Here is a 15,150-nt window from a genome sequence, read left to right on the forward strand (position 1 = left end):
GGCTCTTCTCCCTGGACTGCCGTTCGGTGTTGAGCGGTTGCCCATAACACAAGTACATCCTTAACTGCTTGCGCTTCACATTCGCTGTCATTTGCACTCGTCTTGGAAATGCATGCGTCAGACTCTCCAAACTCTTCTCTGCTTGTAATGTGGGGTTGTGGGGAAAACGGCGTAATCACTGCTTCTGCTAATTACACATGTATTTCATATGCAACTATTGCTTATTTTCACCATGTTGGTTATCAAACGTTGGATCAGGTTCCCCCCCCCCCCCCCCCCCATTTTGACGGAATGAGCTCAGTATTATCAGGAAACGTATCACCGGCAGCACTAAGACTAATAAATCATTGCTGTTGTCTGCCTGTTTTGAAGGGCATAATATTGTTTTGAACAGATTAACTTGTTGTCCTTCACGATGCAGCAGTTGGCTGAGATGCGGCTCTCGAGGTGTTCGGACTTAGTGCAGTTCTTGGGTTGAGGACAGAATTTCGTTCTTATTCCTTTACCTCTCGCCCACTGAGTGGTCTGCCTTTGCGACACAAAGAATCGCCGTCTCCTTGTGTTGATGATGTTCAAACTCAAAATGTTACTTTTTTTTTCCCTCTACAAGTGGCGCATTTCAAAAGCAAACGCAGGACTACCGCAAGAGCTTCAGTGCACCCTGGCATAGAATACACAAGTCCACAGAAATGTATTGGAAGGATACAGGACTGTAAGAAATTCCATAGTTTTAAAATTTGGTTGTTCAAATGTGTCACGCTGCTTGAAATGTAGTGAGAGGGATGACCACAGTATATAGTGGTATACTGCTCTCACACTTTTCGAGCCTTTTTTTGACCCATCATGAGTATGAACGGGGACATTATTGTGAAAGATTGTTTTCATTTGTTAGGACATTCTACTCAGTGAAGGATTTCTTTTTATGTAACAATATTTCTCACTACCAGAAAGGTTAAATATGTAACACTGAAACTGTTATATATGCTGTATGTATAATCGAAAAGGGAACAGAAAACAGTGACTACTGAAATGAAGGGATTGATTTAAGAACTTTCTTGTAGTTACAGTAGTCTCCTCCCCTCCCCCCCAACGCAGGGGATGTCTTCCAAGACCCCCAGCAGATAACCTGAAGCTGTGGCTGGTACCTAACCCTATATGTTCTACGTGTGTGTGGGGTTTTTTAAATAAAAAAGGGTTACTTGAACACAAGCACTGCGATGCTGCGACAGTCGATCTGATAAGACGCTACTGAGTGACGAACGGGCAGGTAGCAGATACAGTGCGGATACGCTGGACGAACGGGTGATTCGTGTCCCAGGCAGGACGGTGTGACATTTCATCACGCTACTCGGAGCGTCACGCAAGATATTTTCCGACTGCGGATAAGGGGCACCGCTGTACGTATTGAAAGGATCTGAAACTCTTTCCAAAGTGAGTGTGAAGCAGCAAAGAGGTAAAGCATAAGGTCAAAAATGACCATAGCTGCCTTTTCTCTGCCAGCTCATTCAGGTTCCCTTCTCATCTTCACTTCCACTCATATTTTCCTGCACCAGCCCGTGAGGCCAGCGGTGTGCTTGATGAATCGTTTCATCCTCACATCGGTTTATTTTCTTGCTCTCATTTCCGCGTTTGAGAGGGGCCCCATAAATGCGCTGCGATGAAGACCTGGAACGCTATAAGCTAGCTGACGGACGGACGGACGGACGGACGGCTCGGTATACCTTGGCGATGTGTGTCACGCGGGCCGGTAACTGACGTTCTCAGGATTCCTTGTTCCGTGCGGCGAGTCGCTGACCTCCTGTAGCTCTGATGTGGAAACGGGTACAGTGCTGTAGCGCTCTGGTACGTTTGCACTTGGTGTCAAAGGCTCATACAGCAGGATAACTTTTTTCAAGATGAGGTTAGTTTTGTGTTGTTTTGTTCTCTTTTTTTCCATAACTTTTAGTGCTGATTTACTCACATTATTTTCTCTTTCTCTTCCAGTGAAGAAAGCCAAGCTTCAAGGACCCCCAGGTAAGACATTACTATGTTTCTCAAAGTCCCTCGCAGGCTTCGTAAGATATAATAGACAATAGGGTCTCAGTCTCTAGAAAACTGCTCTGAAAGTGTATGACATACATATGTATACAAATGTATACTTGATAGATACATATACGTACTTCCCACTCTCTGCTGGCGAACAAGAAATGATGGGCACTGGAGAAAGAACCCGCCGTTTATTGCGCCACGGCTTGTTTCAGCTGCTAGCAGAGCAAAATCCTGATTATAAGACATAAAATGTACTATGCAATTGTCAGCTCGGTCACCGAATCAGTTTTCCTCTACTTTTGGAGACGGTTACCGCGGTAGCGGGCCGAGTAGGGGTCGGCAGGCCCCAAAGTCCCTTTCCTCTGCGGGGATTGCCAGGCCATTCGAAAGATGCGATCTCGCTGTGTGCGTTTTCTGCCCCTGGGTCTCTTCACAGCGTAGCTCCAGCAGGAGCCTCGCAGTGTGTGTTCTTATGACGTGTCTGAGCCGCATCAAGTTACTCTTCTCGGTCCCGAGGATGAGAAACCGAACTCCAAGGCTCTCCTGGATTCCCGAGCTCTTCGCCCAGTAACGGGCAGTCATCCTGCTGACCCTGTAGAGAAACGTCATGCTAAGTGCTCCTATCTGCCATCTTATTCTTTCTTGAGCGTACGTGAGGATGGAGACGTGGACTGAGTGGAAAACCGAGAGCTTTGTCTGAAGTCTCAGGTTCTGCTTCACCACCACTGGCTACAAAACTGCTGATGCTGCCTCATTCCGCCTTTCAGTCTCCTGTTCTTCTTTTCCGTAACTTCTTCGCAAGGTCCTAACTCGTTCACAAAACACATGTAGACTGGAGAAGCATAAGCATCCCATATCCTTTCAAGCGACTGTGCCAGGGAGAACTTTATCCACTGTTTCACAACTATGATTATATCTGCATTGTTGCTCCTCAATACGAGGCTCAACTTTTTTGTACAGAGTGTCCTCTAGTACCGAGGGAGACCGACAAGTGTGAACATCTGCAATTTGCCTTATTGGAGTGTCAAGAACATGTTGCTCAAGTCAGATGAGATGAGCACAGAGTCAGTCATGAACTTGTGACCCAAGGTTCTCGGATACCCCTGTGAGCCTCGTTGTGTCCAAACACATTTCTTATGGACAGTTCGTGACTGGCACAGATGTCCTTTAAAAGTTCACCACTCACATTTACACGTGGCAGTTCATTGCTGGAAGCCACTTACATTTATATTTAGTCATTTAACAGATGTTTTTCTCCAAAGCAACAATCATCTATTACGTTAGGAGAAAGAGACATAATTGCAGACGTGCTTCTTAAGTAAACCTAGCTTTTCTTTCCACTTTATGCACTGATGTTCATCACACAAAACTCAGGATAGATGAATCTTGACCACCTTCCTACAATTTTATTTTATTTATTTTTTTTTTTTATTTATTTAAAAAAAAAAAAAAGGTACATAAACATTTACATACAATGCTGGAGTGACAGCTGTGCAAAGGGCTATCTGGGGATGATAAAGTTGCGGTGCATGAACATTTACACCATTCGTGAGCTGGAGCGATCTTGGGTGAAATGGGTCCGGAAAAGGTGAGTTTTCAGACCGTTCTTGAATGTAGATAGATTTTCCACAGTTCTGAGTGAGAGGGGGAGGTCGTTCCACCACAACGGAGCCAGAACCAAGAACCTCCACGCTTTACTTTTTGTGCGCGGGACCGCCAAGCAAGGGTCTGGCTGGGGTGTAGCGGTTGATCAAGTCTTGTAAATATCCGGGAGCAGTTCTATTGATGCATTTGTACACAGTAACCAGGGTTTTGAATTTGATTCGGGCAGCTATAGGAAGCCAGTGCAGAGAAATGAGTAGAGGAGATACACAGGGACATTTTGGCAAGTCAAACACAACTCGTGCAGCAGCAGCAGCAGCGTTCTGTATCAGCTGTAGAGGTTTGATGGCAGTAGCAGGAAGGCCACACAGGAGAGAGCTGCAGTAGTCCAGACGGGATGTCACCGTGGCCTGGACAAGTAGTTGGGCAGAGTCTGTTGTGAGATAAGGATGGATCCTGAAAATATTATGCAGGATGTATCTGCAGGTCTGAGTTGTGGCTTTGATGTGCTGAGAGAAAGATAGACTTGAGTCCATCATCACTCCCAGACTCTTAGCGAAGGAGCTAGGCGAAATGAGTGAGTTGTCCAGTTTGATCGACAGGTCGTGACAGGAGGACAGGCCAGCTGGGAGGTGAAGAATCTCTGTTTTGGAGAGGTTGAGTTGGAGGTGGTGATCTGACATCCATGAAGAGGTGTCCGACAGGCAGGCAGCGATGCGTGCGGAAATGTCTGACGCTCCAGGTGGAAAGGAGAGGAAGAGCTGGGTATCATCAGCGTAGCGGTGGTATTTGATATTTTAAAATTGGTTGGATTTAGTGCCCTAAAGCAGCATCACTGAAGTGAGTATTGGTTAGTGTTCGGTGCTAAGAAAAACAAAACGGATCCTCTACAATGATTGCCTGAACGGTGTCGCTTCCACTTTCTTCAGAAATGCTGGGCATATGTTTCACCCTCGGTAAATAATACTGGTGAAATAATTGGTTCCAGTGTTTGACTTGCACTCTTCTTAAGTGTCAGTCGTGCGTTTCTGGAAATGAGTTCTTTCAAGATAAAGTGGAACGTTGGCCAGTTTTATGCAGAAGGCTAAAAAGTGTCCGTCCATCATATGTGCCACATAACCAACCTGCACCTCCTTCATCTTGTGCATGCACGATTCGAAGAGGACCAAGGCGAAAATGTCAACTTGCCAACAGTCTGTGTCTTATGACTTATTTATTTGGAACAGTCAACAAGCATCAATAATGGATGCTGTCACTCTGCAGGGGTACCGCAGGGTATCTTTTGTATGTACAATCCACCCTGAAGATAAGGCCAGCACTAAATAGCATAAACTTCCTGTAAAGCAGCTTTAAGTCACCATTTTCATGAAGCTGTTTATCCTGGGAAAGTGGATAAGTTTGTTCAAAGCAACTCGTTTATCTTAGTTTTTCTCCATTTTTGTCATTTTTTTTGAAAGCAGTTCGGGAAAAACACAGTACGTTTGAGGTGAAGCATCAGGGCTTCTCTTGTTCCCTTGTATAAGATGTCCACATGTTAACACTATACATCTTTTAAATATGATGGGAGGACGCATATGTACACTTCCATTTATTCATTTAGCTGACGCTTTTCTCCAAAGCAACTTACCATGCTACTTAGAATTATTTACACATTTACAGAGCTGGGTAATTTACTGGAGCAATTTTGGGTAAGTACCTTTTTGAAAGGTACTCCAGCTGGAAGTGGGAATTGAACCTGCGACCTTTTGGGTCCAAAGGCAGCAGCTCTAATCACTAGACTATCAGCTGTCCTGTTGCTAAGATTTTGATGTCACATTCAGTTTATAATACTGTATATTTGTAGCTGATCATGTGAGCCTTCTGTTAAAAGAAAGGAAGAGGTGAATTTTGTAAGACCCTTTATAAAAGTGGACAGAGATTCAGCAGTTCTGAGTGAGAGGGGGAGGCCGTTACACCCCAACGGAGCCAGAACTGAGAACCTCCATGCTTTACCTTTTGTGCGCGGGACCATCAAGCAAGTAGAAGTAGAAAAGCGAAACGGTCTGGTTGGAGTGTAGCGGTTGATCAAGTCTTGTAAATAGCTGGGAGCAGTTCTATTGATGCATATGTAGACAATAACCAGGGTCTTGAATTTGATCTGAGCAGCTATAGGAAGCCAGTGAAGGGAAATGAGTAGAGGAGATGCATGTGAGCGCTTGGACAAGCCAAACACAACTTGGGCAGCAGCAGCGTTCTGTATCAGCTGAAGAGGTTTGATGGCAGTAGCAGGAAGGCCACACAGGAGAGAGTTGGAGTATCCAGACGGGATGTCACCATGGCCTGGACAAGTAGTTGGACAGAGTCAGTTGTGAGGTAAGGACAGATTGTGCGCATGTTACCCATGATGTATCTGCAGGACCGGGTTGTGGCTTCGATGTGCTGAGAGAAAAACGGACTCAAGTCAATCGTTACCCCCACACTCTTAGCCGAGGAGGTAGGAAAATGAGTGATTTGTCCAGTTTGATCGACAGATCGTGACAGGAGGACAGGCCAGCTGGGAGATGAAGAATCTCTGTTTCGGAGAGGTTGAGTTGGATGTGGTGATCCGACATCCATGAAGAGATGTCCGAAAGGCAGGCAGCAATGCGTGCGGAGATGTCTGACGCACCATGTGGAAAGGAGAGGAAGAGCTGGGTATCATCAGCATAGCAGTGGTAATTGAATCCATGGGAGGCTATGACCGGGCCCAGGGAGGAGGTGTAGATCGAGAAAAGAAGAGGACCCAGTACCGAGCCCTGCGGGACATCGGTTGAGAGGCAGAGGAGAAGAACGAGAGCTCCGCCAGCCCACTTGATGGGGTCTGTCAGGTAGGCAGGACTCAAACCACCTTAGTGCCACTCCTTTGACTGAGCTGACTAAGAGAGGAGAGTGGAATCCGGTGGTTGACAGTGTTGAATGCTGCAGACAGATCGAGGGGGGTGAGGACCAAGGAGAGGGAGGTGGCTCTAGCGGCTCGGAGAGCATCAGACATCGCCAATAGCACCGTCTCAGCGGCGTGACGACCTTTGAAACCAGACTGATATCCATCGAGGAGATGGTTCCGGGTGAGGAAATCAGACAGGTGATCAGAGGCTGCCCGCTCTAGGGTTTTAGACAAGGAGAGGAGGGAGACTGGTCTGTAGTTTTGGACCGAATTGGGATCCAGGGAGGGTTTCTTTAACAGAGGTGAGATGAGAGCAGTTTTGAAAGCAGCTGGGAAACAGCCAGAGGAGAGCGAGGAGTTGATGATATTCAGACCGTTGTGAATTCCAGAGCTTTATTTAAAATCGCGACTAATTCATAAATAGGCAAGGAATTTTTTTTTTTTTTTTTTTTGTGCAACAGCAGTGTCTCTTCATGCTTCTTTCCTTTTTCTACCCTGCACATGTTTAATAATACAAGTGTTCTCAATCCCCATGGTGAGGAAAAGGAAAGGTAGGGTTGTAGAGGAGATACCATGAAACAGAGTGAAAGTTTTGCTGCCAATTTGATCATTTGAAAAGCATTGTGCAGAATAATTTAGTTAATGCCGTTAATCTGTTCCCTACAGATGCAGCATTAAGTGAAAAGGCAACATAGGAAATATTTCAGTGTATTCTCTTCCCCTCCCACGCCAGGCCAATTTTACACCTCCCTAACCCTTCTTGACAGACCACTGAACTACATAAAAAATCACTTTTGAAGTATCTGACTGTAAGCTATTGCATCCTGATTTCACACCATGGGGGATGGGTACACGAGTAGGGTATTATTCCAGACAATGGAAATCAGTCACTCGTGGTGACATCACACATCCCTTTTCTTTCGTCTCCGTTATAATGGAAAAAATTGACATAATGAAAAGAAAATGCAGTAGACAACTGAAGATGTGAAATGCAAGACATGGCAGCAGCGGGAGTGAGTGAGTGAGTTCAGAACACTTGGCCTCAGGGTGGTTTTCGTCTCATCCTTTGTGGGCCAGGACGTGGAGAACAGAGTAAAACCTCAGGATGATGCTACACATATTCTACTGAATTTACACCCTTCTCATTCCTTAATAAGACAAAATAAAGGCATCTTTTAGCAATTGTGATAAAGTAATTCTTTTAATCAGACTTTATGAATCCAGTTTAATTGATTGCAGAATCGTGGTGGGAAGGGCTCAACTAGGATCAGCTCCGACAACTGGACTATTTCCGCGTCTGCGATTGGACTGACGTCGGGCACAAGCCTAGTTCTTCCTCAGAAGGGAAGCTGCTCCATCACAGGAAGTCATACGCTCGTTTACTTGCTGTCAGCCACATAATGGTTTGCGTACGAACGCGCGCTGGGGGCAGTCGCACTTACGTGGTTACTTGAGGAGTGTGTGTGTGTGTGTGTGTGTGTGTGTGTGTGTGTGTGTGTGAGAGAGAGAGGAAAGCAGCGCATAAGAGCCCTGTACCATTGCAACTAATGATGATTAATCACAATTATCCATAATCTTAGCAAGGAGAGTTTGCAGTATGTTTCTCTGGAGCTCATGACCTTGACAAGTCAGTAAACGACTGATGTTGACAAAGTTCCTGACTCAATGTTTGCTCAGGGTATAAAGTGTAATGATGCCTTTTCCCTGAGTGAAACTGAAAAGTGTGTCTCCTTTTCAGATTACTCTGTAAGAGAGCAACTCGTGTGTGTGTGTGTGTGTGTGTGTGTGTGTGTGTGTGTGGGAGTGGGGTGCCACCCACCCATACATGACTTAGTTTACTGTCTCTTGGGACCTCAGACAGATGCCCTGTAGCGTTCAGCACACACAACTCTGAAATATACCAGGTCTGTTTGCTCAGAGACGCACACACATATACACACACACACACTCACGCACACACTCGCACTCACGTAGACTCGTACCTGTTTCATAGTGTGCTTTATTATCTTTGCTTCCTCAGTGAAGCAATAAGTCAATGCTAAACTTGGGACTACGTTTTGGTTTTTTTTTATTTTTTTTTTTATTTTTTTATAAAGCAAATGGCTTGGCAACTGTGTGAAGAAAAATAATTGAATATTGAAAGGAATGTTGTGGTTTTTTGTTTTTTTTTTTTTTTTTTTTTTTCTCCCTTCTCTTCCCCCCCCCCTTTGGAACACATTTCTCTCTAAGGATAAAATCAGCAGACTTATTGGACATGAATCCAGTTTAATAACTGCTCATGACCTCTTTAGCCCAGATATTTTACAGAAGTGCCCAAATGCCTTTTTGAATTGTATTTATATATTTAGCAACAAGGTTCCCATAGTGTATTTTTCACTGGACTTTATTTCCAAAGGGAGAATGTGAACGTGCTCAAGTCGACACTGCTTGGGGGCGGGGGGGGGGGGGGGGGGGGTCGGCACACATGTTATGAGCTCTGATCTGACACACAGGAAATTAAAATCCCCTCTTATGTCATGCAGTCATTAATCCCCCAAGGCTGGCAGCAGGCTATGACTCTGGGGTGGGGGGTTGGGGTTCCATTAAAATACACAATATAATGACTCCAGCAGGGACTTTGTGCCATGTTGCTGCTCATGCTGCCAAAAGGATATTTTATATTCACTTGAACCTGTCCTCCTTTTTTTATGAACAGATTTGATGCCGTTTACTAGGGGCCATTACAAGGCACTAAGCACTGTTTAGTAGATATTTGTAGTATTATCTCTACAGTTTTACAGTCACCATATATTTTTTGTGTGTGTGTGTGTGTGTGTGTGTGTGTGTGTGTGTGTATATATATATATATATATATATAATTTATATACACATATATTTTTGTCGTCTAATATTTTCATGTCTGCAAAAGTTGAGGATGAAGCCACAACATACACCCTTAGGTCCTCACCTCTGTTCTGTGAAGTGTATATCCAGTGAAAATGGTTTTTGGGGGGGGTGCTTCTCAGTCTGCTCTGGTTTTATGAGGTTTTTTTTCCCTCTCAGATTAACGGGCTCAACTTGATCTTGCAGGGGAGAGAGGAAAACGCCATCCTCCCCCATCAGCCAACGCTTGAGCTCCACCAGCACCACGAATGTGCGAGATGTCCGATGGATGTTGACTTTTGGTGTCCACCTTGGTGAACTTTATAGCTTCCGGGAAAAGCTACAGCTGCCCCTTAGCACACAGGATAATGTTTCTTTCGTCATAAGTTTGTAGAAATGTCTCGCCTGTTTCTGTACCAGGGAAATGTTCCTATGAACAGAGATGCTCACATTGTCCCTCATGTAGTGCACAAGGTCCTATATGGAAAATTTGAGAATGTTACTTTTGTACTTGTAGTCTTGTAGTCCTCTGCCTGTTATAATGTTTGCCTCTATATTTATTGTTGTGTTCAGTTGCTTTACATTTATATTTATTTATCAGATGCTTTTCTCCAAAGCAACTTCCAGTGAATTCTGTGTAGTGTTATCAGCCTCCACACCTTATTCACTGCGGTGACTTACACTACTTACAGTGGGTCACTCATCCATACATCAGTGGAACACATACACTCTCTCTGTGTCACACACACACAGTATAACGTATCTTGAACTTTTTTCTGTTCACTGGCGATGACTGTGCCTCTAGTGCACAGTGGAACATGTGTTGCGTTGGAAACGAGCCGGTAACAACGGACCAGGCTCACTCCTGAAAAATGTGAAATGTGGTATTTTCGTGCCACGCAGGACCGAGGAGGTATTATTGCAGCAAAAAGTAGTTCTACCGAGGTGGTTCTGTTAATATTTACATACCAACTTAACGTCTACATACAGTAGTGGTGTGTGTTTGAGCGCTTGTGTGAACAGCTGCTCTTAGCTTTTAGTTTTCATAAAGTGTTTTTAACAAGTTCTAGAAGAAACTAAATGTCATTGTGCCATTTGTGACAAGGCATTTTGTACATGGCCTCACTTCTTTCCCCACATAGGCTTTGGACCAGTGCTTGTTAATACCGAGTGAGACTCGTCGTCGTTGTTACTACACTCCCCGACAAGGCAATTCTCGTAACACGATTACTGTAGTGTTTTGTGGTTCTTGTAACCTCTCCCTGGTGAGCTAACCCTAAAGGTACCATTTGCAATAAGCCAAGAGTAAATCCTTCATAACGATATTGCCTCTGAAGAGTTGTGTGCATTTTGTCACAGTATCAGTTTTTAAACTCAATGGTAAGCATCTTTTTGCACTTTAAAACATTTTGACTTTAGGGCTCATTGTTATAATAGATTTCTGAGAGATAATTCAAATCACTTTGTCACTTCACCATAACCACAAGTGTAGAGGTGGTGGATATCTTTGGTGCGTTCTCCACAGCTGTGCAGCATGAACAGTAAACATACATACAGTAATAGAATGATAAAGTGCAGTACGGGGGAGGTAGAGTGGGTTGTACATGGGGTGACGTTATTAGAGTTCAACAGTCTGATGGCCTGTAAGAAGAAGCTGTCCTGCAGCCTGCTGCTGCGGGATCTGATGCTGGGATACCGTCTGCCTGAGGGTAGCAGTGAGAGCAGTCCGTGGCTCAGGTGCCTGGAGTCTCCGATGATCCTCCGTGCTTTCGTCGCACACTGTTTAGTGTAGATGTCCTGGAGGGTGGGACGCTCGCCTCCGATGACGTGCTGAGCTGTTCGCACCTCTCTCTGCAGAGCTTTGCGGTTGAGGGCGGTGCTTTTACCATCCTAGGTGGTGATGCAGCTAGTCAGGATGCCCTCCACGGTGCAGGTATAGAATGATTGGAGGATGTGGTGGCTCATGCCGAACTTCCTCAGCCGTCTGAGGAAGAAGAGGCGCTGGTGAGCTTTCTTCATCGCTGCCTCACTGTGAGTGGACCATGTGAGGTCCTCGGTGATACGAACACGAGAAACTTGAAGCTGTTGACCCGCTCCACTGGCGTCCCATGAATGGTGATGGATGTGTGCCCCCTCTCCTGTTTCCTAAAGTCCACTGCAAGCTCCTTGGTCTTTTTCATGTTATTTTCCTGGCACCAGTATGTCAGAGTGCGCACCTCTTCTTTGTAGGCCATCTCATCATCGTCAGAGATCAGATCTACCACCGTTGTGTCCTCCCAGAATTTGACAGTGTCATTGGAGCTGTGTGTGGCCACGCAGTTGTCGGTGTATAAGGAGTACAGAAGAGGGCTGAGAACATAGCCCTGTGGGGCTTCAGTGTTGAGGGTCAACGGGGAGGAGATGCTGCTGCTGCTGCCAGTTCTGACCACCTGGCCTCTGCCTAACAGGAAGTCCAGGATCCAGCTGCAAAGGGAACTGTTCAGGCCCGGAGTTACGAGTCAAGCTTGGAGAGAACAATGGTATTGAATGTTGAGCTGTAGTCCAGAGAGAGCAGTGTGTAGGGTGAAGGCAATGGCATCATCAGTGAAATGGTTGTTGTGAAAAGCAAACTGCAGTGGGTCAAGTGAGGCAGGCAGCACAGAGCAGATGTCGTCCCTGATGAGCCTCTCAAAGCATTTGCTGATAATGGGGTCAGAGCAACAGGGCGCCAGTCATTCAAGCAGGTTACCTTGGATTTCTTCTGTACGAGCACAACGGTGGACTTTTAAAAACATGGGGACTGCAGACAGAGAGGGAGAGGTTGAAAATGTCCATGAAAACTCGCGCTAGTTGGCCTGTGCGTTCTTTGAGGACGCTGTCGGGGATGCCGTCTGGACCTACGGCCTTGCGCATATTTACTCGTCGGAAAGATCGGGTTACGTCCGCTGCAGAGACGACGAGAGTACTGAACTCTGCAGCATCGGCCGCGAGAGCGCTCTCTGTGGGGGCAGGGGCGTTTCCCTCGGAACGAGCGAAAAAAGTATCGAGTTCCTCCGGGAGGATGACAGCAGTGATGATAACCGCCGCGAGTTTCCTTAGGAGTTAGCGTGGCCGACGGAAGCGTGAAGTATTCCAGGTCGGGGAGCAAAAAGGACTTGATAGACCGCACGTTCCTCTGACCACAAAATGAGTTATTGGTCATTAAACATACATCCCCTACTCTGCTTTTCCCCGAGAGGTCTTTCACTCTCTCCACATGGGGCAAGGAGAACCCTGTGGGCTCGATGGCTGATCCTGGAACCTCTGCAGACATCCAGGTTTTCGTAAGGCAGCTGCTGTAGCAGTCCCTCGTCTCTTGTTGGTAGGAGATCCACTCTCAGCTCGCAGAGCTTGTCGTCGAGAGATTGAACGTTTGCCGGTTGCTGGGTAACGGGGCTCGATTAGCGCGGTGTCTTCATCTGACGAAGAATGGATTTCTGGGAGAGGCTTGCAAGCAGGTATACGATTGTTGGTGTGAAGCTACGGAGGAGAAGCTTTGCCACTCGTGGCAGTTACTCACCTTTTGCAGTGCTCCGTGTAATGAAGGCTTTTTATTTATTTTATTTATTTAAAATTTCTGTAATCACAAGGTGTTTGCCAAGTAGTAAATGGACTTAAGACAAACTCAGAATCTCCACTTGCAGCATTGCCTTAAAAGTTTGAATGGATGGGTAACATTGTTATACTTTCCTTTTCCCCCAGATAAATTTAATTCATATGTGACTCTGAAGGTTCAGAACGTCAAAAGTACAACCATCACGGTACGTGGAGATCAGCCATGTTGGGAGCAAGACTTCATGTTGTAAGTAGCTTCAGCTTCTCTTGCTTCTACTGTACATCAATGTTCTTTATTCCATTTCTTTTCAGGCCAGCTATCTGTGTGTATTATAAGTAACAATAGTTTGCCTTGACCCCAAAGGGGCAACACAAACCTGTAGACACACGCGCACACACACGTTTCTATTTCAGTTGAAGTTTGGTGTTTGCCTCAGTTGGACGGTGAGAAACTAACATTTGAACTTTGCTGCTGTTATGCTCAGTTTTTTTTTTCCTCCTTCCTCCCCCCCCTCGCACAGAGCACCGTGTGCTGTTGAAGGGCAATATTCACACTCATGTATTTATACTCGCCAAACAAGTTGATGTCTAGTATAAGATCCTTTACGTAAAAAGACCAATACAAGTACAATCCACATCTGCAAAATACTGTAATGTTAAAACTAAATGAAATAAAAGGAAAACACTGGTCTTCATTTTCAGTCTAATGCAGTGATTGGCCTTTTAATAAATTTCGCCATGCTGAGGAGAGACAGAATATACTCATAGCAAGTTGTTCATTTTAAAAACTATGAAAGTTTTGTTTTGCAACAACAGGAATCCCAGAAATAGTGTGTCCTGTTGTCATACTGTGACTCAGTGTGGTAGAAAAGAGAGATTATAAGCAGAGGAGGAGCAAAAAGGACAGAAAGACAGAAAGGGAGATGCCAAGAAATGAAAACCCCATCCAGATTAAACAATGTTTAACAGCAATCCCCCCCCCAAGTCCATACAAGAATGGCACCTCCAGACTCTTAAGGAGACATCTCTGTCTACAATAATGCATGGAATCATGTCACACAAACACCCTTGTAATTACAGTTAGAAAAATACTTCAGCTTCCTCTTCTTGTTCTCGGTAACTGACTGTCTGGGGTGAACTGCTTCGCTGTCAGAGGAAGTTATCAGCATGCACTCTTTGGGACACACCAAAATCAAGTTTCTCTTCAAAGGGTGGAGATTTTCTCCAGCTCAACCACTTGCAAGCACCCACGGAGCACGAGCACCTGCACAGGTGTAAGGAAAACAAACACTTATCTGGAATTTCCTTAGCTGCTCCAGTGAACCAAAACCATTGTGTGCTTCACAAAAATGCACTAAAACCCTATTTTCTTTTGATTTTCCTTGGAAAAAATGAGTTGAAAGAAAGGAGATGTGTTTATAAAGAGCGTTTTGAGGCAAACTTTTCTGACTTTCACACCTGTACCTCTTTGAGTCTTTTTGTTTGGTTTACATCTGGCCTGTGTCAACTTGTTTCTTCTTCCATATATATGCACACATATACAGTATATACATATATATTACCTGTTAATGTGAGTGTTTCAGTTTGATGCCAGCCAGTGTTGACTTTTGTCACACTTAAATTTCTTTTCTTCTCATTTATTGGGTGTTCAGTTTAAAATGGATTCCTTTGGAAAATTAGTCAATATCAGAGGTATTTCTTGAGCTGAACTTCCCTATTAACTCCAGGGACATGCATGTTTTTATTTAAGAAAAAAAAAACTGAGAAACAGTAAATTCCATTCCATAAGTAAAATGCACAATATTTATGTAAGTTAGAATTTAATCTTAAACTTGGATTTAAAGGCTGAGAACAGATGGGGAATTCTTGACAATAACTGGCAGACTATTACAAAGTTTAGGCCCTCTACAGGTAAAGGCACGTCCTCCTGTTAAGATCTTGTTGATCACAGGTACTTTAAGGTAACCCATGTCCAATGAATGAAGACAGCCTTCTGGAACATAAGTGAATAATCTTACTAAGTTACGCTGGAGCAATGCCTTTTACTGCCTTATAGGATAAATGTAAGATTTTATCATCAACCCTAAATTTATCGGGAAGCCAGTGCAGTGATTAAGTACTGGTTAACAATTGTAGCCAGTCATGTAACAATTCTGGCAGCAACCTTCTGTAATAATTGTAAC

The 15,150-nt window shown here is 44.7% G+C and overlaps 1 protein-coding gene across 3 annotated transcripts in view; it reads left to right on the top strand.

The window, feature by feature from the left end:
* The window catches only part of unc13bb (unc-13 homolog Bb (C. elegans)), an 89,569-nt gene that overhangs the window by 5,608 nt on the left and 68,811 nt on the right, over positions 1 to 15,150 (top strand). The window contains exons 1-3 of one of the 3 annotated variants that reach the window (XM_018745049.2): positions 1,826 to 1,900; positions 1,984 to 2,013; positions 13,115 to 13,214. In XM_018745049.2, the coding sequence (XP_018600565.2) occupies positions 13,210 to 13,214 (5 nt within the window). In that variant the 5' untranslated portion in view covers positions 1,826 to 1,900; positions 1,984 to 2,013; positions 13,115 to 13,209. Of the gene's footprint in view, positions 1 to 1,825; positions 1,901 to 1,983; positions 2,014 to 13,114; positions 13,215 to 13,778; positions 14,242 to 15,150 lie in introns of those variants that run through there. The other 2 variants (XM_018745047.2, XM_018745048.2) reach the window with 2 other exon arrangements.

Source organism: Scleropages formosus, chromosome 6 (assembly GCF_900964775.1).
Source record: "Scleropages formosus chromosome 6, fSclFor1.1, whole genome shotgun sequence".
Classification (NCBI taxonomy): Eukaryota; Metazoa; Chordata; class Actinopteri; order Osteoglossiformes; family Osteoglossidae; genus Scleropages; species Scleropages formosus.